Here is a 23,239-nt window from a genome sequence, read left to right as displayed (position 1 = left end):
TTCTTCTTTGATTTTCTATGCTGACTGACTTGTTGCACGCCGGTCTGTTGTTGTGGGGACATTTTCACGCCCCGAAACGTGACGCTGAACGAAACTAACTGTAATTGGTTGTTTGACATGTCGGTCAAACGGCCTTATGGGCGGGCCTTGGCCAAAGAAAGCTGCTATGAATTCCAGACCTTCAGCCGTCAGTCTGAAGGTCTGGCTACGCGAGACTACATTTTCCATGGCACCTAACTTTTTCTGCAGCCGTTTATTTGTGTGCTGCAAAAGAAGTGATATCGCCATCTACATGGCATTGAAGGTACTATATGTTGTGCGTTTTGCCCTAACTTGTCAACAAGGCTACTTTATGTCAGCATACGAGTGCATTAGCAGGTATAGTTGCTGAGTCAGAGGCATTTCATATATGAGATGAGGACATGACTGCAGCCGCTGATGAGGCCAAAACCAGCACGTCCAGTGCAAGTGGGCTTAGGATATTGGTTTACTTATTCCCTTGAGCACTTGTGCTTAACTGAGACTTGAGTGTTTGTAGACATTTAAGAGGCTGTTGTGTTGACGTTGATTTATTGCAATATTGAGGTGCTCAGTTTTATTTTTGATTTTAGAAAATAAACGTGATCGCTCTCCTCACAAATCAACTGTTTCTTGTTTTTCACTGGCATGGTGTTGAGGACTAGTGCATCTTAGAGCCTATTCAGTACAAGTAAAATAAGTACTGTTAAAATTAGGCCTGCACGATTAATCGCAATTTCTGTGTAATCGCACTTAAACCGATTTGGCTTATCGCTATTTTGAAATCGCAAATGCTGCGATTATTTTTTATGCGCAGCTTGTCATTCACTTGTCATCGGCTCTGTAAACGCTGCTCCATCTGAAAGCACTGTGAGTTTGAGTCACTTATAACGTGAATTTGAAAAATCAACACCCTTCAAACATCTTTCCAAACACGAGAAGCATTTATGAGCCTCTTGTCCAACAAAAGACAACATTTAATAACATGCTTTTACTCCAAACTCACTTCATAACGACAGTTGAGCATCCTTCTGTGAGATGATGTCTCAATTTTTACTGAGAAATTGCTAGCAAGTTTCACAAGTAAAAGAAATTGCAAGTAACACACTGATTTGAACGTGAAGTATAGAAAGACTAAATTAGTATTCAACATGTAAAATGGCTGATTGTCATTTTACATGTTGAATGCTTTCATTACACAATTGCTAATAAGATTAAATAAGAACCTAATACATGTTTGGAACCACATGAAGGGGAGTAAAATATGACAGGATTTAAAATTTTGGGTTAACTATCCCTTTAACTCCTGGTTGTCAAGCTGTCACAGCTTTGCAAACAGTTCAACGTGGGACTTTGAGAAATTATATTTGTTCAATGGATAAAAATTTGGTGTGGAATTTTTTTTCACTCAGAAATTGCTAGTAAATCTCACAAACAATTGCAAAGAAATAGCACATTGAATAAAACATGAAATTTTGAAATAGTATTTCTTGTAAAGCATACTCCAATAATCATTTACAGCCTCGAAAAATATGTTTTTTAGTGTACAAACAATAGTAGAGAAACTGTTTGTAGGGGATTATTTATTTGTATTTATTTCCAATCATTTTTTCATAATTTTCATAGTACGTATTGAAATCGATGAAGACCACTGATGAAGCCCTTTTATGGACTATAAGAATCTCATCATACTATAAGAATCTCATGTAGATTATATATTTCTAGTAGTTTAAGGAGCAGGTTGGAAAATGTACATGCCATATGCCCAGATGTCAAAAGCAATTGCTGTTGTACCCGTTGGCTTGAGACTGACAGCTCAGGCCTCAGTCTCTTTACATAACTGTCCAATCAGATTAATCCTGCAGGGATGCAGCCTAAATTATGCAGAGACACAGGGAAATGACGAATAAGTTAGCATATCATTTTTTTGTTTGCCGGTGGGTTCACTCTAATAAAGAAACGACAGACTAATGACATATACAGATAATCAGACTGCAACAACCAAAAAAAAATCTTCAGTTGTTTAAAGCGCCCTATATTATATTATAGTTTCTTTTAAATAAATAAAAAAGAATTCACTTTTTTTATTTAATTACATTAAAGGTGCTCTATGTAACTTTTCTTCTAAAATGAATCCTTTTTTTATTGCCTGTGTGTGAAGGGGTTGTAATCACACATTAAAATGATCCAATGTCGAGTTTTGCTATTACCTCTGAAGGCCAGTATTCCTATTTCTATGTGAAGTCTCCGGGTCGGATTTACCGCGAAATCCAACGGATGTGACGTGCATGCGCGCTCCCGAGCCTCTCTCCTTATATACAGTCTATTGTAGACGGTCAGGGAGTTACGTCCGGTACCTTTTTCGGCTTATATCTCAGTCAATCTTTGATCAATATTCCCAAGACTGTAATCGTTCGTAGTGCTGGACGGGGCCTTTCGAACGAGCCCACCCCCGAGGTCCAACTCGCCCGGCTCCCCGAGTTATAGCCGTTCGAAATCGGGGGTCCCAGCGAACGGCGATCTGGTAGGGGGCATCCCCGAGGCCCGTCACTCTAGCAGTCGGGCAAGGGTTCCCCTGGGACCTCCTCCCCCGAATTTGAGCTCTCTGGGTCTTTGCGTTCCAGAGATACGAGCGATTTTCTTCTGAGATCGTGACGTCACCGGCGTCCGCAATTTTGCAGCGCGCCCGATGGTTTTCTGCTAATATCTCCGCGAAAACACCACCAAAAACTGTGGAACTTATATGGTTCTTTTCAGCTCGACTAGATGGTCCCAACGAGCTCGGTGCTCGCCGAATCCGTCAAGTATTCGCCGAGATATTTGCGTAATGGACGGGATTGTCTATGAGTTCGAGCACGAGCGCTCTTGTAAAATTTGGTTGCAATCTGAAACATCACCACTAGAGGCCGCTAAAGCACCTTTAAAAATGAAATTGTGCATCCTCACCCAAATAAAGAGGTTGCATTAACCGAATATTTTCCATCACTGATTGAATTATTTAGCAGTGATGGAAAAATCTAAAGGCAGTCTGTCATTTTGACAGATTATATTGACGCTGCACTCGAAATCGAATACTTCCTTACCTACGTATGCAAAAAACAGTATGCCAACAGAGTAGTATGTCCGAATGCATATTCGAGAAACAGTAGGCGAAAAGTCCTCAGATAACCTGCAACTTCCGGTGATATTCTGAAGTGCGCATTCACAGGACACTTTTACTATCCCGTGAGGCCAGGGGAGAGGATTTATGAATAGGCTTGTTCGACTTTAACCGGCGCTGCACAGACCGATCGGTGAATGACATCAAAATACCGCAAGAGCGATTAGAGAGCAGACGGCTCCGCGTGCCTTTCAATCGCTCTCGCGTTACTTTGATGTCATAAACCGATCGGTCTGTGCAGCGCCGGTTCAAGTCGAACAAGCCTATTCATAAATCCTCTCCCCTGGCCTCACGGGATAGTAAAAGTGTCCTGTGAATGCGCACTTCAGAATATCACCGGAAGTAGCATGTCATCTACACACCGATGTGTAGGAAGGCCAAGTTTAGTAAGAGTTTTGTTCCTGTATCTATACGAGCTCTAAATACATAGGAAATCAGCCTTTGATACGTCAGGTATGCTCTCTGTTTTTTTTGGGGGGGTTTTTGTGGATGTTAATATGTTGATGTTCTTAGTATGTTATACATGTGTGTTTGTATTATGTACGCATCTATGGTGGAAACAAATTTCCTCTTGAGGACAAATAAATCATCATCATCATCATCATCTGAGGACTTTTCTTGAAACCTGTTCAAGTCGAACAAGCCTAATGGCAGTTAAGCGGCGCAACTGACGCTGACAGGTCATGTGATAATAACAACATGGCTGATGTAGTAGCCTACGTCTGAATTTCACTCATGCTACCCACATTTATACTATATAGATACTTTTTTAACGGTCGATAAGTAAGTTCAAATTCAAACGTAGAACCTACTCAGACAGTAAGCAATAGATGTAGTATGAGAGTGATCTATTGTAACTGTAATTCCCACCCCTGCCCTGTCCAGTTGGTGGCGAATTAAGTCACAAGTCTGAAGCACGAAACATAAAATGCACGAGACAACTCAATAAATATAATGACACACGATAGAGGATTTGAAAAAGACAAACCGTGTTTTATATGTCAGCATAAACACTAGTTAACATTTATAGTTAATATTGTGCTGGAATGTAGTAAATGTAACAGAGCAATGTGTTTCCTGTTACCAGCAGTAACATTTTACTACGTTGTACGTTAACGTCGTACATAGTCATGTCCCCGGAAATTGAGTAATCACTGTCCTAATGAGTAAGGCTGGGTCCTTACCAGTGTCTGGATGCATGTACACGATACTGATTCACGAGCTCGTGAGATAGGGAGCTGATTGAGGCGCACCCAAAGATGCAAAAAAACAATTGCCACTGTCTGCATCAGTCTCCCTTGATGCGTTTGATTACGCACAGACGAGCACCCAGTTTAAGTCATGTTATAATAATAAAGTTGTAATACTTCCTTCATAATTATAAGCCTAATTATGTTTCTACTCCAATTGTTTTTTATTTAATATACATATTTAAATCGTGGCTGTCATAAAAACTGGACAGAAACATATTTAAGAACTGTAAAAAAAAAAAAAAAAAATAGGCCTATAATGAATATGTAATGCATATATTTAGCAAAATGTTCCTCTCTAGAGTTATTTCTCTAGCTGACTATCGAGTTTATGGTCACCGAATAGCTTTTCTGAAATGTAATGTTACATGGCATATTGTTTAAAAATTGACGTCTTTCCATGGTTGAAACACTGACTGACCGATTGATACGGATTTTGGTAAGTTGTACTGTATCTTTCAACATACTGTCTGATGTTCATTTATGTTTATTTTGTGCTGTAACAGGTAGTAAAGTGGAAGAGATGATCAGTTCACATGTAACAGAACTCTGTCGTGCGATCTGCCACATTATGAGAGCCAAAACTGTATTTTTTGTTTGAATTTCATGCTAAAATGGACAGAATTTGAAATCTGAGACTTATATCAAAAATAAAAAAGCACAAATCTTATTGCGATTTATAGGATGGGAGGCGAGCAACAATGTTCGGTTCATTCATCAACTGAAAACAGCACAGACTAAAGGATTGATTCTTGGGTTTTAAGAATCAATATTGTTTCACATTCATCTGCTTCGTGTGGTGTTGAACATAAAAAAGTCTCTGTTCTTATGTTCTCTTCATAAATAAATAAATGCATAATCTAGCCTGTATGCTCGTCCTGTGAGTTCATGATTAAAAATGAAAATGTGAAAAAATGCTATTAAATGTCTTATTATCATTCAAATATGAAAAATTATTATGGGTAATAATAGAATTTTTAAGTCAAAATGACGGACAATGCAAAAGTCGTCTAACCCAAACTCTGCCCAAACAACACCATCCTATAAAAGCTGAACCTCCTAAAATGTCTAAAATGTATTCTTTGAGTTACCAAAGGTTGGGGAAGAATACAAGATAGAGTCTCTAAATTCGAGGAGTGTGGGGAATATTGTTTTGATAGCCAGAGTGAATCTAAATTGTCTTGCGCAGTAAACTCACATGCAACCCGACACACACACGCACATATACAGATAGCCTATATAGACCTAGACGCACACAATAGAAATGAAAGACAAAAAAAAAAAAGAACGGAGAAAAATCATCATCTCCAGCATTGCCATTTTATAGAGTCTGCTGCCATTTACAATATTTTGATATTTTTCACCGCAAGAGCCGCTGTCTCTGTCACAATTCAATCTAGGCCTCTCTCCCCACACACTGTATAATGCCTAGTTAAAGGCAGCAGTGTGTGAAATGGTATTTTAAAATAAATGAAAGTGACTAGGAAACAGAGGGCTTGGGAGATATTACTGTGTCAACGCTGACAGACAAGCCCTGGGATGGGCTGTGAAGTTATCAGGCCAAGGGAGACGGCGCTGGATTAAATAAAACTCCAGTTTCACTGCTGCTGTGTCACCATCACACACTCTGCCACACTAACGTTGCTTCAATACAGGACCATTTTTCTGCAGCCCATCAAGATAATATTCCCGGAGACATAATGAGATAGCTAATGTTTCAGCCGCTCTTTCAATGCATCTCCTGAAATTTCCATATGAAATGAGGCCTTGGCTCAGATAATACAGCTAATACAGGAAGTGAAATCTACGGGTTGATGTACAATGGCACAGTGATTCCCAACCAGGGAACAGATACCTTTAAGGAGGTACTTGAAAAGACTGATTTTGCACTGTAAAACCTGTAAAAACAAACACACACATATATATATACACACACACACATATTAACATTGAACAAATATGGGTTCGGTAAGATTGTTTTATGTTTTGGAAAGACGACTCTAATGCTCACCAAGGCTGCATTTCTTTGATCAAAAATACAGTAAAACAAAAATATCTTATTAATTAATTTTCTGACCACTACTTTTATACAAGTGTATATCATATTATTATTAAGTGTGAAATTGTATTCAACAGTTCAATAAACAAGAATAACATTTATGATTAACACACAATATTGCCATACTTTGTCTATAGAACGGTTACATCTGCAAACAAAACAGTTCACCATTAAGGAATCAGTTGATTCCTGTGACTCATTCATGATTCGTGATTGAATGACTCGCTCATAAAGATGAATCAGTGTATTTTAACAAATCATTCAAACTGATGATTCAATGACTCACTCATAAAGGCAGAATCATAAAGCTTAAAAATGCTGCCTTTCGGAGGATGCAATTCCAAGTAAGAAAGGCATCAAGGCACGCCCGAATCCAATGTTAGCTTCACTTCCTGTCTTCTAGAAGATTCGTCTGGACCGCGAGACCACACACCTGTCCGTTGTAGTAACATTTTCACAGTGAGACGAGATCTCACGGAGACGTGAGATAAAACGTGGCTTGAAGAAAAACACATGGAGGACGATCAACGTCGTCGGCTGCAGGTTCTCCTGGCGTGAGTGTTCTTTTACGAGAAGAAAAACAAAGGAGAAAAAAAGATCTTCTTTCTCAATTCACCACTTTCATGGCATGTTTGTGGCTGCCAAGTGTCAGATAAAGCACACAACATCCGGTTGGTGAAGCTTGCTCGCTCTAATTGGCTATCGCAGGAATCACGTCAGAGGCAGCCTGATCAAGACTGGGATTGTGCGGGCTCCGAGAGCAGTAAAATAATCGTATAACACCACACAATTGAGGATTTTTTGGTTACGACTGTTGGGGGTTGCAAATCGGGCCCAGAATCTGGCTTAAAATCTTCAAGTGAGCCAAAATCAAAGACTGACTATCTGTCTAGAACGTGCCAGGAAAAGTCCCAGTGCTGTTGGACTGTGTATAAGTACTCTTGAAACTGTTGTAGAATGAGTTCAAAGAAGCACATTTCTAGTTTGTGATGAAGAATGGGGCTGTGAGGGTACATAAGACAAACAAGGTTGGGAAACACAGCAATAAAGGCCTAACTGAAGAATGCCAACTAGTCTTTAAAACAGAAAATCATCATATATTTAAAGTCAGCATGAAATGGAAGTTGCCACAGGATTTGCTTCCCTATTGTGACGTAAAAAAAAATGTAAATATGCTTGATTTTGTCCATGGGGAATTGATTGGATGGTTGTGGTTTGCTATTGGTTGATCTCATGTGAGTGACAGGTTATCCCGCCCTCACACCAGTAAATATATCAGTGAAAAGAGGAGATGACACTGTTATTGTGGAGGGGACGCTGTTATTTGATTAAAGATTATGAGAGCACATGAGATTAAAACAATAATGATGTACACGGATAAATCATTTATACTGAAATATTTCATTAAAAAACAAGAATTGTCCATTTTGATTTCAAGCTATTATACCTTAACTTAAGCGATTCTACAGACAAAATACTAGTAAAACAACATTCTCCCTTACAGTAGCAAATCATGTATGAAGAAGTAGCTGCTTCACCTTCTTTCCTATTCCCCCAATCATATCTTTATATTTACAGCCCTGCCTGTGTCCTCAGGGTCTGCTAGGGGCAGAAAAAACTTGATGCGTGTGGTTTTACCGCAGTCCCTGTCCGGCTATCAGAGAGAAATCTCAGAGCCAATCTCCTGTGTTAAAGAAGACCAATTTCCCCACAGGGAGCTTTTCATGCTGGACAAAGCATATTGCCTTGCCTGGGTCCACACATACTCTGGTTCAAGTAAGAACCGAATGCACTCTGTTGAATCGCAGTGTCTGTCAAAATGGCAGTCCTGTCACATTTGACATCTGACTATGATGTTTATGGCCTGATCGGAAATTTCACGACTGATTGTACTGTACCTCAAATAACAAGCGCTATATCCTGCGACAGACTAGCCTACTATAAACATCTGGTAGCGATGGCGACAGTTCAGAGAATGCAGATGACGAGACTGATTTTTTAAGACCTGTTTTGACATGTTTCTTGCTCACTTCTCGGGAGAGTGTGGCTTATTCAATTCACTGTCAAGGCTCTATAAATATTTATCTTGCATGATGCAAAACATGACATTAGGGAGAAAAAGAGTGTGTCACCTGGGCGTTTGAGTGACAGCGCTACCAGATGTCGTCTCAGTGCAGCTTGTCTATAACTGCGTCGGCTCGTATAAACAGGAACATGCACGCTGTACCCTCACACACTCAGTCTCCCTTCGACAGAAAGGATTAGACCTTTGAAGGAAGAATATGGACAGGTGATCAGGAAAAACAGTGCTGGAAAAGGCCAAGGGTCAGATCAATGTTGCTGAAACATAAACAGTACATGAACTGCAGGGAGCAGTACACTGACAGAGACTTTAAAATGTATTTTCCAAATCCAGGGCAATTTTTTATGTTGTCAGCAGGTTGTCCACCCACTGGGAATTTTACAGTCCCTAAATAAAGCTAAAAAATGTCTTTACACATGAAAGCACTCTGATGTCTCAAAACATCTCTAATTTCACAGCTAGTCCTGTTTAACAAATGTGATATGATAATTCTTGAATAAACGTAGTGCGTTACAACGATTCGCATTTTTGTATTATAAATATTCCAGAGTATGATGAGCTATTGTTATTACAAATAAATGTCTTTGAATATTATGCCTAATTGGAACAGTCTATTGTAAATTGCATCACTGCAGTGCTTCACTTCAAGGCATTAGTATTCCTGTTGTGCTCCTTACCAAACTCTCAGGTGAAGAGTTTTCTTTTCATTAATAAACATAAGAGTGGGGATCGGAGTAACCTTTTCAGGGAGGATTATGGAGAAAGGGGAAAATAAAAAGCAAAACATCTGCCCATGTGTCAAAAACTGTTTCATATTCCAAACATGTCTGGCAATAAGGCTTCTGTCTCATCATGGGAATAATAAGCAGTCAATTATGAATTTATCACTGTGGGGTTTTTTTTTTCCTCCATCCAAAGTAAACGTAAGTTTTCTGCAAATTAATTTCACTGCAATAAGGCTATAACGGCAGAATTAGACTTATCAGTTCTGTATATAAATTATTAGTGTAATAAAGCCACAAATGTTAAACATTTTCACTGCTGCGTGAATGAAAACAAAATGGGTAATTAGGTGACAAAAGCTGAAACTAAAAATCGTTTTAAAGAAACATGCATTTAAAACTTAAAATAAAGATAAGTTAAGAAGCATTTGTTTCCATAAATGTGGCATCTGCCATGCAGTTATCATTGTATTCTGCAACATTAGTCAGAGCAGAGCTAGACATGTTATCATAATCCTGCTATAAAGCTACAAATCAAACCAGTCCACCGCCAGTTCTTTCATTCAGAGCAGTGCTCAATCACACTGGGTAGATATGCATGGACAGTCTCCCTTGACGCCATTCAACAATAAGCCTCTATTGCAGACCTGATGGTGTATATGACTCAGCCAACGCTTGTTTAAAGAAACCAAACGCACAAAGATATGGAGAAAGGCACACAGCTGCTCAAGACACGACAATCTGATTGTCAAGATGTCTCTGAGATTCTCTTGGTAGTAAACACTGCCATCTGCTGCTACGATCATGCATTGGCAGGTCAATAAGCTCGTCCATAAATGCAGATTGAATGTATCTGATTTTGATCATTATTGATTTGCAGTGTATAAGGTTCTGTAAGTGAAGTTATTTTTGTAGAAAACTTTTGTAGATTTTGTCACTGAATTAGCCCTATAAAGCCTACTGTGTCACATTTGATAAAAAATGGTGTTGAAAAATCTGTTATGTTACAAATTTTTCAAGATGAACATGAAATGAAGCAACTTAAGTTTACTTGATTATAATGTTAAAATGTATCAGATTTGATCAAACATTTGGGGAACGTTTATATATTTGTACGTTAGGCTATATCTCTCAGTCATCATTTTATTGCATTGCATTATATGTTTCCCCCACACAATACAACAGAGGTCAGATCATAAAACTAAGCAAAAATTAGTATCTTACTGACATGTTATTTGGGAGATTTAGAGTGGCAATGGCAACTGAAATGATATGCATTTAATGTTAGTGGTCTGCTATTGTTTAAAGATCTAATTGGTTTACATTACAAGCTATCAGAATGTCAGCTTACATTTTGGCCATAGCTAGCAACTGCAACAAAATGCATAATTTTGCTCAGTTTGAGGTGGTGTTCTTCCTCCTCGAGTGTGAGCTGAGCTCCATATTCTCATTATATCATATGAGTCATAAAAGCATGACGTTTCAAGTATGATACAAAACAAAACAAAACAAAACAAAACACGTTGGCTATGCAAACTTTACTCTAAAGGTTTGATAAACTAACCTTGCGATTTTCACCTGTCACGCAGAAGCAACACGAGCTCAGTTTTCAAGCGCGTTGTAGCTCTCTCCTCCAGCGACGAAAAGCTTTATCAGGACTTACTTTTGTCTACTTTTGACAAATGGAAATAAAATAAAAAATCACTTCAAGACAAGACGAAAAATAAGTTCATCTATCGCGCTCTCAGCTTCTGACTTCCCATATATGGACTGTAGGCAGAATGATTGACAGTTGTAAAACGCCTTAAAAGCCTTCTGATTGGACAAACCGATCTGACAAATTATTTTACATTATAGTTATTTTCTGCATAGTACTATTCCATAAAAATAAAATAATTAGGTAATTTTATTTTAATTTTATTATTCTTTTTAATTATGTTTATATTGACAATATAACAGGCTAATAAAAAATATAGGCCAATCATAGAAAAAAAAATTTAATGCAGGACAGACAATGCAACGTTTACCTTTAGCTTTGATTGAAGTTAAATTTATACTGTATTTTTCATTATGTTATTATGTATGTTTTGTTTATATTATGTTGAGTGTTAATTATAAATGTATATTTCACTAATAGAAAGACGGATGAAAATAAAATAGGAATAGGCTTCGGTGCCACTACTAAAGCTAAAGAAGCATGCATCTAAAACTTAAAATAAAGACATTTTAAAGCATATATTTAGAGCATTTAGACCCATTTGTTGTTGATCATAATAGCTCAGTATAGGCCTGTCTGTCTGGCACAAGTCTGCATTAAAGTCAGCGTGCACGACCCATCTGCGAGAAGCCTCACGTCACAGTGTGTGGCCTCACAAACAGACAAGACCAATTAGTGCCTCGACAACAGTGATTACTGCCAGAGCAAGGCTGAGACACACACACTCTCTGTCCCTGTCATCCATCTCATGCTCAAAATCACATGTGGCATTTTCACTGATGATTTTTATTGGGTCGCTTACCCAGCTCCATCTGTAAAGTGTACTCCAATATGTCCACGTGCATGGCTACTGGAGTGCTGCAAAGCAGGCTGGTTAGAATGTGGACTGAGCAATCCGAGCATATACTTGGTTTTGAATTAAATTTGATTGTAAGCAATGCTACAAATATCATGTGCTTAATACAACCCATTGGAGAGGTGTGTTTTTATAATCAAATTATACATTGTAAAATGCTTGAAATTGACAAATAAATGCAAGGCTAAAATTTTGTGTAAAAAAAATATTTACAACACAGATTTAACTGTGAAATGTCATTACAATTTAAAATAACATGCTTTCTATTTTAATATTAATATGTAATTTATTCCTGTGATGGCAAAGCAGAATTTTCCAGTGTTACACGATCCTTTAGAAATCATTCTCATATTCTGATTTGGTGCTCAATTATTATAATTTTATTCCAGTTATTATCCATTTATTATCCATAATTTTTCCCACGTTTTGACTGGTGTATATTTATTATTATTGTTGTTGTTGTTGTTGATGATGATGATAATAATATATATAAAAAAGCATAATTGTATAATCATAATATTCAATAACATTTTTAATTATTTGCTGAAAACATTACCTCAGACCTAAATTATGTTTACTAATTCAAAAAAAAAAAAAAAGCGAAACAAATTCATTAAATAAATGATCACTTTTGAGAGGCCATGAAATTTGTGAACTGTTAAAGACATGCCACTCAAAACGCTGGACGTTCACCACACACCCCAAAATGACTTTTCATAAACTGAATTACTTGGGGGATGAAAACCCATTCAGCCATTATAATAAGCTGTATTAAAAGACTAATAAAAATAAAAGCTTATTATTAGTTGCCACTGAGGCGCTAACAGATCCTCAAGAAATTATGCTTCAGTAAAAATGACAATATAAAAGGCACATTAGTTTTGGAAAACCCTATCAAAAAGTCACGCCATGCATAATAAAACATTGGCCTCCTTATTTAATTAGTTTCAGGAGCTTGAATACAGAAGAGTCTGCTGTATTCACGCATCCTTGCAGAGACCATCATAATAACTACTTCCAAATTGTTTCTGAAGCTATCAGACAAAAGCTATAATTCCATTTTTATGTAAACAAAAACACATTTCCGGCCCATAAACCTGAACCGATAACATCCTACAGTTTTAGAGCTAAAAATCGATGAGACAGGAATGTTATGGAACAGAGCCCAAGGCTTTAAATAAGACAACATTTGTCCCTTGAGGGAGTGCATCATGTCTTTGAGGGGGGGGAAAGAGAATGAGTCGTTCACCATAATCACTATAATGGTGACAGCCCACCTTTTCACATGCAAGTACTCTACAAAGGTATACTGATATATTTTTTTAATAAATCAATACCGTACTTTTATTCAGCAAGGATGCATTGAATTGATGAAAAGTGACATGTAGTACATTAATACAAACGATTTATATTTCAGATAAATGCTCTTTTGAATCCTGGAAAGAATACACAATGGTTTCCACAAAAAAATTAAGCAGCACGACTGTTTTCAACTTTGATAATACAGTTTTTTACAATCACTTTGCTACTATTTTCAGAACCTTGATGTCATTTTTCAAAACTCTAGACACAAAACTCAAAACGGTTATCACTTGTAACGCAGGCTGTCTAATGTTCAAAACATTGCATTGTGCATTCACATCTTTAAAGAAAACTTGCACTTGCACAATCATTGTTTCAAAAAACAAATTTACTGTGAAATACCATTGAAACATATAACTATCACCCACACACAAACAACCGATAGTTTCACTGTGTCATTGTTCGTACAATCATTAAATATTGTAGAACAAAATAGGTGATACAGGTTTTATTATGGCACTACATGTACAGTAAATACATCTCTGTAAAAGTACTGCAGTAGTAGAGAGAATACAGACATAGTGGGATCATTGAACAAAGTGTGTAATATATTGTTGCAAAACACTACACAACATAGGTTTACGTATTGGAATCAAAGCAAAAAATATAAAATATTATGTAGGCTACATTCATGGATATTGTAGTCTAATAGGGTCATGCTCCACGCTAATTGGTGACAATGAATCTCGTTATCTTGAAACTTTCATGATTTACTGTAAACATGGAAGATTGTGTGTCTGTTTCCACAACTATGCATTAAGAGCAATGCAACAGTTACTTATCATTTTGAGCAGTTGTATCAATTGATAGTTCCAAGCAATTGAGAAAAGGGTTAGAGTTTTGAAAAATGTGCTTTTTGATCATTGGTTGTGAGTTTTGTGTCTAGAGTTGTGAAAAATGACATCAAGGTTCTGAAAATAGTAACAAAGTGATTGTAAAAAAGAAGAAATGTTTCCTGAGTGCAAATCTGCATATTAGAATGATTTCTGATCATGTGAAACTGAAGACTGGAGTATTGATACTGAAAATGCAGCTCTGCCATGGCAGGAGTAAATAAAAATATGTAAAATATATTAGAATACACACCGTGTGTGTGTGTGTGTGTGTGTGTGTGTGTGTGTGTGTGCGCGCGTGTGTGCGCGCGCGCGTGTGTGTGTGTGTGTGTGTGTGTGTGTGTGTGTGTGTGTGTGTGTGAAACATGATGAAACATGTCTTGGTTGTTTAAACGATACCTACAACCTACAAATCTATATTATACACTAACTCTTAACTTTTTTTTTTTTTTTTTTTTTTTTGGCTTTGAAACATTGGGTAAAAAGGTACCCAGACAACATCTGCATATTGCATACACAAGTAAAAACCATAAAATGTTCTTTCTTGATACAAACAGCTCAATATGTCTCACACAAACACATCTGTGTCCATTAAATGTTTACACTCTCCAAACTCGTCCACCAAACATCTGCTGGGAGATATGTGCGGTTTATGGGCAAGTTACGATCTAGAAATATGCTGTAAATAGAGATAACAAGGCCTGGATGCCCAGCACTAGAGTGAAATTCGTGAAATAAAACAACAAAGCAGCAGGAACATCCAGAATGTTCTTCTGAATAAAGTTAACCTAATTTAGGCTACATTAATAAAATGATAATGAGTCATTACCATTAACAATATGAATGTTAGTCCCAAGGATAAAATCAAAAGAATGTGATGTAATAATGGCACACCTGCGCTCCAAGAGTTCAGTACAGATTTGACGACCAGACACTCTGCTGTTAGCAGGCCATGAAAAATCATCTTTAGGAATCGAGGAGAAGAGGCCCTTGCTGAAGGGTGTGTTATTGTAAAAAAAAAGATAGTAGGATCATGGGTAATAGCTTGCTTTAAATTGATTTTCTATCTTTTGACGTATGATGTTAAGTTTGTCTTATCTATCCACTAAGACAGTTCCCAACCAGAGAGCCAGTATCCACTAGGGGCCTCAGCACACTTCCAATGGGACCACAGGAGGGCTTAAATTCCTTAAATGTATTATTATCATTAAATATACTAAAATGATTTAAAATGACAAAACACGGATTAAAAGTTATAAAACTTAAAGGGATAGTTCACCGAAAAATGAAGTCTTACGGGTTTGGAACAGCATGAGGGTGAGTTATTAATGACAGAATTTTCATTTTTGGGTGAAATAACTCTTTAACTGACATCATATTTCTTATTTAGTTTGTTCACTCAACAACTTTCTTTTCTTTTTTTCTTTTTTTTGTTAAAGGTGCAATGTGTAATAATTTTGAGTATCTATTAACAGAAATGCAATATGACATCCATAACTATGTTTTCAGAGGTGTATAAAGAACTTACTTAATAAACCGTAATGTTTTTATTACCTTAGAATGAGGCATTTATATCTACATAACCGCGGGCACCCCCTTCTATGAAGGTAGACATATTGTGACGTCATGTTTCTACAGTAGCCGAACGCGAACAAACAGCGCTACAGACCGCGTTTCGTCACTACCTTGAAAGAGAAGCCGCAGAAACCTATAAGCCAGCCATAAACACCGTGAGTAGTGACTTTTCCCTTGTCAGTGGTGTAAAATATGTAGTTGGACTGTTTCATGTAACTTAGTTCTTCTCCCTCGCTGTGTTATGGCTTTGCTATGTGGGGATAAATGTGCTGGTTACGTTCGTGAGACATCTGATTAGTACTCTTGTCATTGACCGTAAAACAGTATGTTACAGGAATCAGCAACCCGTCGATCGCGGTCGACAAGTCGATCTTGGAAGCATTTTAAGTCGATCGTGAAGAGTTTTCAAAATCAGAGAAAAAAGCCTATTGTGTGTAGTAAATGGTGTCTAGGGGATGCGGAGGCGCGCGCGCTGTTACAATCATGTCATTTTTGCCACGCGCACCTTTGATCTCATATCATGCGGACGCGTCCAGTTTAAACAAGGCTTTACGCTTTAACCAGCTCAGCCACAGTAACAGCTTATATGCAGCTAAACTTTTACTACCCTGTCAGAAAACATATATAGTTGCATAGTTTCATGTGGTTCTTCTCCCTCGCTGTATTATGGGTTTGCTATGAGGGGAGAAATGTGCTGGTTACGTTTGTGAGACAATCAGCTGATTACTATTATTATATTATATATTAAGACCCTTGATCCTCACCTGACTATGGCTTTGTAAACTTTATCCATGATGTGGTTTATAATGGACTGTGGTACAGAAACAGTGACAATGTTACACACTCTTGGCTTACTCTGGCTATTCTCTGCTGTCTCAGACGACAATATGTTTGTCCCGTTTTAGCCACCGTAGCTTCTTCGAAAGGGAGGGGTGAGCAGTGGGCTGAGCCCTTAGTGCAAACTCGCAACCGAGCCGCTATAGATGTCGCTAAAAATCACACACTGCACCTTTAAGAATGAAGGCTCCCACGATCTTGAAAATCCAGGACTGGGATGAGGAAGTTGTAACAATTTGATTTCTAGACCTGAAACAGTCATGGAAGTTAATTTTTATTTTATTTTTTTAAAGGAATAGAAATTTCTACGTTTTTCTGTACACTCCTAAAAATAAAGGTTCCAAAAGGAGGTTTCCACAGCAACGCCACATAATATCCATTTTAGGTTCTCCAATAAAACCCTTTTTTAATAATCTGAAGAAGCTTTTTCCACTATACACCTTTGGTGCAATGAAAAGATTCCATGGATGTTAAAGGTTCTTCATGGAACCATTGATTCCAATTAAGAGCCTTTATATAGCTGACAATAACAACAACCATATCCTGTAATCACAAATGAATGAAATAATCATGTACACTATTGGTCATAAAAATGAGGAACTCTGAAGAACATTCACTTCCTGAAACTTCTGGAATGTCCTAAATCCTTATAATATTATTTTATTAAATTTATATGTCAACTGTTTAAACAAGCAAGCAGCTATAGAAATATCTTGAAGCAAATATTGTCTTGATCAATGGAGGAGCCTTAGATTTACAAAGAATCCAAGATTTTCACTGCCACAAAGAGAAGGACCTGATTATCCTTTTTTACGTTCACAGTCTGAAAAGATACAGTACGGTACAGTATCTTTTTCATAAACAATACAAATCCACTCAGTCCTGCAAGGTCTGTAACCACAAAATCATAATCTTCAGCTGTACTGAAATGTTTTCCCACTAGAGGGAGCCATTTGCATACACTTTACAAGCATCTTTGATCGACATTTTTAAAGAGAATTTGAGACGTTTGTAAAAAACATAATGCTAATTCATCTGTGTTTTGGAAATATCAAAGAAGCAAACTACCTACACGCACTGGTTCATGCAGGTAGTTAGTTATTTTGAAGTTGCAGTTTATGAAGTAAACTATGGAGCAGTGCTTCCATAAATGACAATAGGCCATTTTAACAGTTTAACTAAACTGGCATCTGTTTTCTTTGACTTAAAATATTCCTAGTTCAACTTTTCCAGCTGCTTCCACAAGCACAGATGGTGAAGCTGAACTCTAAGGATGAAGAGTGCCCTGGCTTTTTAAACTTTTGTGGGTGGCTTCTTTTCTCTGAAACAACTGTGCGCTTTGACCTCCATTTCCACTGCACAGGAAAACCACCAAGAGTGTCCTGGTGTGTCTTTACACACTGCCTCTCAATGTTTAATTTCTGTGCCAGGTCATCACTGGTCTCTTGGGAGAACTGATCCTGGGCATCAGCTGTCTAGCGTTACTTTGGCCACAGCAGATACTGAGGCAGCATATTCCTACTCTCACTTCAATAGTTTTGGCATATTTATTAAAAAATAAAGTCACCAAAGGCAAACTGATTGCACTGTTTCATTTAGCATGAGCAATATGAGCACATTTTGTACATGTACATTCATGGTCTCACCAGGGGGAATGTCACCATGACACCAGTGGTATATAGTGGCCGCACATTGCATATGATTGTTATATAATGTTTTGAAAATGCAAAATAAATGTAGGCTTATTCACTGTCCTTTGAATCAATACACTTAACAAAAAGTTTAAACTTTGTGCATCATGTAGCCTAAAAGAGGAAACGGACTGAGTATTTGGGAAAGGATTGCAAATAAAGCCCTTTCAAAAGATCTTAAAAACAGAGTGTTACTGTAAGATAATTTGATAATGTAGGCCTATATCTAGACTGGATTATTTGTGCTATCATGTTGTTAAAAACAAATTGAATTCAAATGCCCTTTTGCCTTTTCAGTTCACCTGGTCTATATGTTGTTTTGTGAAGATTACTCAGCTGTTTTACATTCCTTAAGGCTCACTGTCTTCCAGGCGTGCTGATCTCATCATTTTTGATGACTTTAAAGCAATTACATCACATAGTTATGAGTGAAAGAGCAATTCTAAATGAAACATATAGGGTTATTGCTTCCTTGCACACTGATACTGGGTAAGATGGTTATGAGTAGGAGTTTCTTGTATTTAACAAGGCTGCATTTAAGTCTAAACTTTTATTGTAACTATGTACTACTGACTGACTATACCTTTTTTGAGCCATATGAAGATCCAGATATCCATCTTGCTCTAGAAAAGCCAAGAATGAATGATAGAATGACGTTTTTTGTTTAAGAAAATGAATTGACAAATGCATCAAAGACACGACATGCATATTTTTGTGTCCAAGTGCATTATTTCCTTTTAAAATAATTTGATAAATTCATGACATATATCACTTTATTCTATAAAACCTATTTAGTTTGAATTCATTTTAAGTCATTTAAATGATATTTTATGCTTTGTTATCTTAAACCCACAAAATGGCAGGTGGTACAACTGTCCGAACAAATTACTAATAAAACTATTTAAAATGGTTTAAACAATTAAAAAAAAAAATACTACGGCATCATTTTAGGTTTGACACCTTTCATATAAACAAATTTTATAAATCTCAGTAGTTTTAAACCTGTTGAGATCATTGGAAAAACCTTTGTCCAACAATTTGTATATTCTCAGAAGTCATGGTGGCATCTGCAAACTTGCCTCTTTTATTATGAATTGACATGGTAATATTGAAAAAACATGATAATGCGTCATCCAGAGGAGCCCAACTGATCTTTGTGGCAGAGTGAAAAGGTTTGTAGATCTCTCTCAAATACAGGTAAAAAACTGCTCATTTTAAGTATTGGGTTTCTCTTTCCATGTCCGGTGGTAGGGCCTACAACTATGTAATTAGCCTATACAAATAATTGTTTGTTACCGCCTGACAAAAACCAGTTAAAAATTATTTAAACACTTTGAAAACTTCTTAAGCTTAAAAAAAAAAACTTGAAAACATTGTTCATGACTCAAAAATATGCATTACATCAGTACAAAAGATTTATTAAAAAATACACCTTTTTTGAAGCTTTATTTGTCAATGGCCCATTAACAAAATTAACATACATGCTTGCTTATTGTTGGGGGGAAATACAATTAACTATTGCTCAGTTTGTTTATAATTCGAGCCTGTTTTTTTTTTCCACTTATGACCATGATGAAGTCCCAGCAGTTTGTAAGAGGATGTATGCAGTGCAATATTTTACACCACATGGGGGCATTTAATCTCTTGAAACACGAGGTTTGCTTTCTCCTCCATAAATGCTTCATTTATCGGGGTTTGCTCTGTGAATTAAATTATGGAACACAATGTTCTTCTTGAGCTCCTGTTTAAAAAGCTTGCAATGTCGTCCCTTCACTTCGGTGGGACAAACTTCTTTATAGCTCTATCAAAAACAGAGAATGACCACCACCACCAACAACAACAACAACAACAACAAAAGACTAATCCTACGCAAATGTTCCCTCTCCGAAGTTGAGGGCGTGGCTTCACATCAGCGCTGGAAGAACTCGCATCCAATGATGACGCCGCGCGTGCCTTCAATCACCTGAGAACAAACAGATCACGCTTCTCGCTGACCAATCACATGCGCTGGGATCCTGCGACCATACATATAAATCAGGACGACAGTCCAAACTCCTGGGCAGAGAATGAGAGAACACCAAACGCAAAATTATCAGTCAAGCAACTGGACCTGCCAGTCTGATATCATACATTTTAATTTCTGTTGGTGTCCAGGTACGTAACTTCCTATTATTCATCTGGTTCATCTGTGTGCAATGCACGAATGTGCTTTTGTGAATGTTAATATGGTTATGCAACTTCATTCTTTTGTTGATGGGGAGTTTGATTTTAAACAAAATTGACTTGTTTTGTGACATGACCGTTGTTTATCTATACTTCATGCTATGATGTAATATACTGCCGTGCTGTAACCATGGTTACCGGCTAGCCGGGGTCCCCGGAATGCGCTGGCAAGCGTCGACTTTGAGCAGCAATGATGCTTTTTGCGCTGACCTAATGATTTGTGCGATCAATATTGATAGCGGTTTATCATACTGATCGAACAACCCTTTCACATGTGAACGCAAAGAGAATTCCAAATGCAGACTGCAAAGCACGTGGTCTTGTCTTTCCCAACGCCTTATTTGTGATTCAGCCAGGTACCCCTCTATGGACACAAGCCAACAGCAATCAATCGCGATAAGTTATCTTCTGCTTTGTCATTTTAAGGTGCCAAAATCAAATTCGTTCTAAATTACCTGGTTGGCAACAATGGTCTAATCCAATCAATGCTGTGTTTTATGTCTAGGCTTCTTCTGAGATTACCTGTTTTATTAAATTAACATCTGCTTGGTATTGTACTTAAAGGGATAATTCTACCAAAAATGAAAATTCTGTCATTTACTCACCAGTTGTTCCGACCCTGTATAAATTTCTTTCTTCTGAACACAAAATAAGATATTTTGAAGAATGTCTGTAACAAAACCGTTAATGGGCCCCATTTCATACTATGGAAGTCAATGGCTACAGTCACCCATTATAATATATATTTATATATATATATATATATATATATTTTTTTTTTTTTTTTCAGTGGAAGAGAAACCCATACTAGTTTGGAACAACTGAGTAAATGACAGAATTTTCATTTTTGGGTTAACTATTCCTTTAAGCTATTGATCCTGAATGGTGAATGTATGCTTTAATGCTTATCCAAGTTTAATAAAGTGCAATATGTTCAGTATTCTTGTGAGACGTCTTCTTGATGTTAAACTATCTGTTTTCCTCCTTTTTAGGTGTTTTATTGTAATAAAAATGGCCACGTCTGCCAGTGCTCAGTTGAGTAAAGTGGTAAAAGGGCAGTATATGGAACTGCCTCAGGGAGACCAAGTACAAGCCATGTATATCTGGATAGACGGAACTGGAGAAGGACTGCGATGCAAGACCAGGACGCTGGACTCTGAGCCTAAAAGCATTGAAGGTAAGCTGGACAACTCCACATCCGTTTACAATGCATTAATAGATTTATATTCAAGTCTTGGAATTCTAAGGGATTTGGAATTAATGGCTTCTAATCAGGTTCTGTTGTTCAGATCTTCCTGAGTGGAACTTTGATGGTTCCAGCACGTATCAATCTGAAGGCTCCAACAGCGACATGTATCTCATCCCCTCTGCCATGTTTAGGGATCCTTTTCGCAAAGACCCCAACAAATTGGTCTTGTGTGAGGTGCTAAAGTACAACCGGAAGTCTGCTGGTACGTTTATTTGAGGATAAGACGACATCAGTGTGTGTTTGATCTGGGTTTGTTTAAAGACGTATTGCTATTCTGGTCTTAAACACAGAAACCAACCATCGTCATACATGTAAAAAGATCATGGAAATGGTAGACCATCAGACCCCTTGGTTTGGCATGGAACAGGAGTACACTATCCTTGGTACAGATGGACATCCGTTTGGTTGGCCCTCCAATGGGTTCCCTGGTCCCCAAGGTAAAAACAGCTCCTTTACTGTCACATTTAACCATTATCAATGATGTTCTGAAGATGTCTGGTCTTTAATCTGCTCCCCTGATATCTACAGGACCTTATTACTGTGGAGTTGGAGCAGATAAAGCCTATGGCAGAGACATTGTGGAGGCACATTACAAAGCCTGCCTCTATGCTGGTGTGATGATCTGTGGAACCAATGCTGAAGTTATGCCAGCCCAGGTAACCTCTGTCCCAGTCTCTTCTGCCATCCAAAGATTACCTATTTGGAATATGACCTCAATTCTTCTGTTAATTCTTGATTCGTTATAACGTGACACCTATTTTGCAGTGGGAATTCCAGGTTGGCCCCTGTGAAGGCATCAACATGGGGGATCATTTGTGGGTAGCTCGTTTCATCTTGCACCGAGTTTGTGAAGACTTCGGTGTGGTGGCCTCATTTGATCCTAAGCCAATATCCGGCAACTGGAATGGTGCTGGTTGCCACACTAACTTTAGCACCAAGGAAATGCGGGAAGATGGTGGGCTGAAGTAAGTACCAATCATAGATGGCTGGCTTGCCTTTCAAAAATATTTGTAACCCATAGTATTAAATGACTACATCTCGTCTCCTAATTAGATGCATTGAGGAGTGTATTGAGAAGCTCGGAAAGAGGCACAACTACCACATCCGTGCCTATGATCCAAAAGGAGGCCTGGACAATGCTCGTAGACTGACTGGCCACCATGAAACCTCCAACATCCATGAGTTCTCCGCAGGCGTAGCCAACCGTGGTGCTAGCATCCGCATCCCGCGAACAGTGGGACAAGAGAAGAAGGGCTACTTTGAGGACCGCCGTCCATCTGCCAACTGTGACCCCTATGCGGTCACTGAGGCCCTGATTCGCACATGTTTGCTTGATGAAGAGGGTGAAGAACCTGTGGACTACTAGACCCCTCTTTTCCTGGACTGAACTTCCATTCCCCCCCCCCCCCCCCCCCCCCCCCCTTTGTCATCCCTCCCTCCTTTTCTTTTTTTTTTTTTTTTTTTTTTTTTTAAATGGCCATCAAGCCAAATTAGTACTGTATCTTGTTGTTTTCAGGGTGGTTTTAACCTGGCATTTTAATATCGCTGAAGTTGACTGGTCAACTTAACATTTTAAGATTAAATCTGAAGTTAACCTGATCTGA

General features: G+C 37.8%; 1 protein-coding gene across 1 annotated transcript; it reads left to right on the top strand.

Moving 5' to 3' along the window:
• Positions 1–20,210: 20,210 nt before the first annotated feature.
• glula (glutamate-ammonia ligase (glutamine synthase) a) lies at positions 20,211–23,039 on the top strand. The gene is made up of 7 exons (XM_056260771.1): positions 20,211–20,317; positions 21,379–21,563; positions 21,676–21,837; positions 21,926–22,072; positions 22,164–22,291; positions 22,401–22,600; positions 22,689–23,039. Exons 2-7 carry the CDS (start codon positions 21,398–21,400, stop codon positions 22,999–23,001), a joined length of 1,116 nt encoding a protein of 371 aa, XP_056116746.1. The 5' UTR covers positions 20,211–20,317; positions 21,379–21,397; the 3' UTR covers positions 23,002–23,039.
• The last annotated feature ends 200 nt before the right edge of the window (positions 23,040–23,239 follow it).

Source organism: Rhinichthys klamathensis, unplaced genomic scaffold (assembly GCF_029890125.1).
Source record: "Rhinichthys klamathensis goyatoka isolate OS25496 unplaced genomic scaffold, OSU_Roscu_1.1 h1tg000178l_1, whole genome shotgun sequence".
NCBI lineage: Eukaryota > Metazoa > Chordata > Actinopteri > Cypriniformes > Leuciscidae > Rhinichthys > Rhinichthys klamathensis.
The sequence above is the reverse complement of the archived record's forward strand: the minus strand, read 5'-3'. Positions and strand labels throughout refer to the sequence as shown.

Bases quoted from the DNA above. Each gene is read 5' to 3' on its own strand.
- glula (XM_056260771.1), top strand. From the start codon at position 21,398: ATGGCCACGTCTGCCAGTGCTCAGTTGAGTAAAGTGGTAAAAGGGCAG. The intron at 21,838-21,925 runs GTACGTTTATTT...TCTTAAACACAG, and splicing joins GTACAACCGGAAGTCTGCTG to AAACCAACCATCGTCATACA. The intron at 22,073-22,163 runs GTAAAAACAGCT...TGATATCTACAG, and splicing joins TGGGTTCCCTGGTCCCCAAG to GACCTTATTACTGTGGAGTT.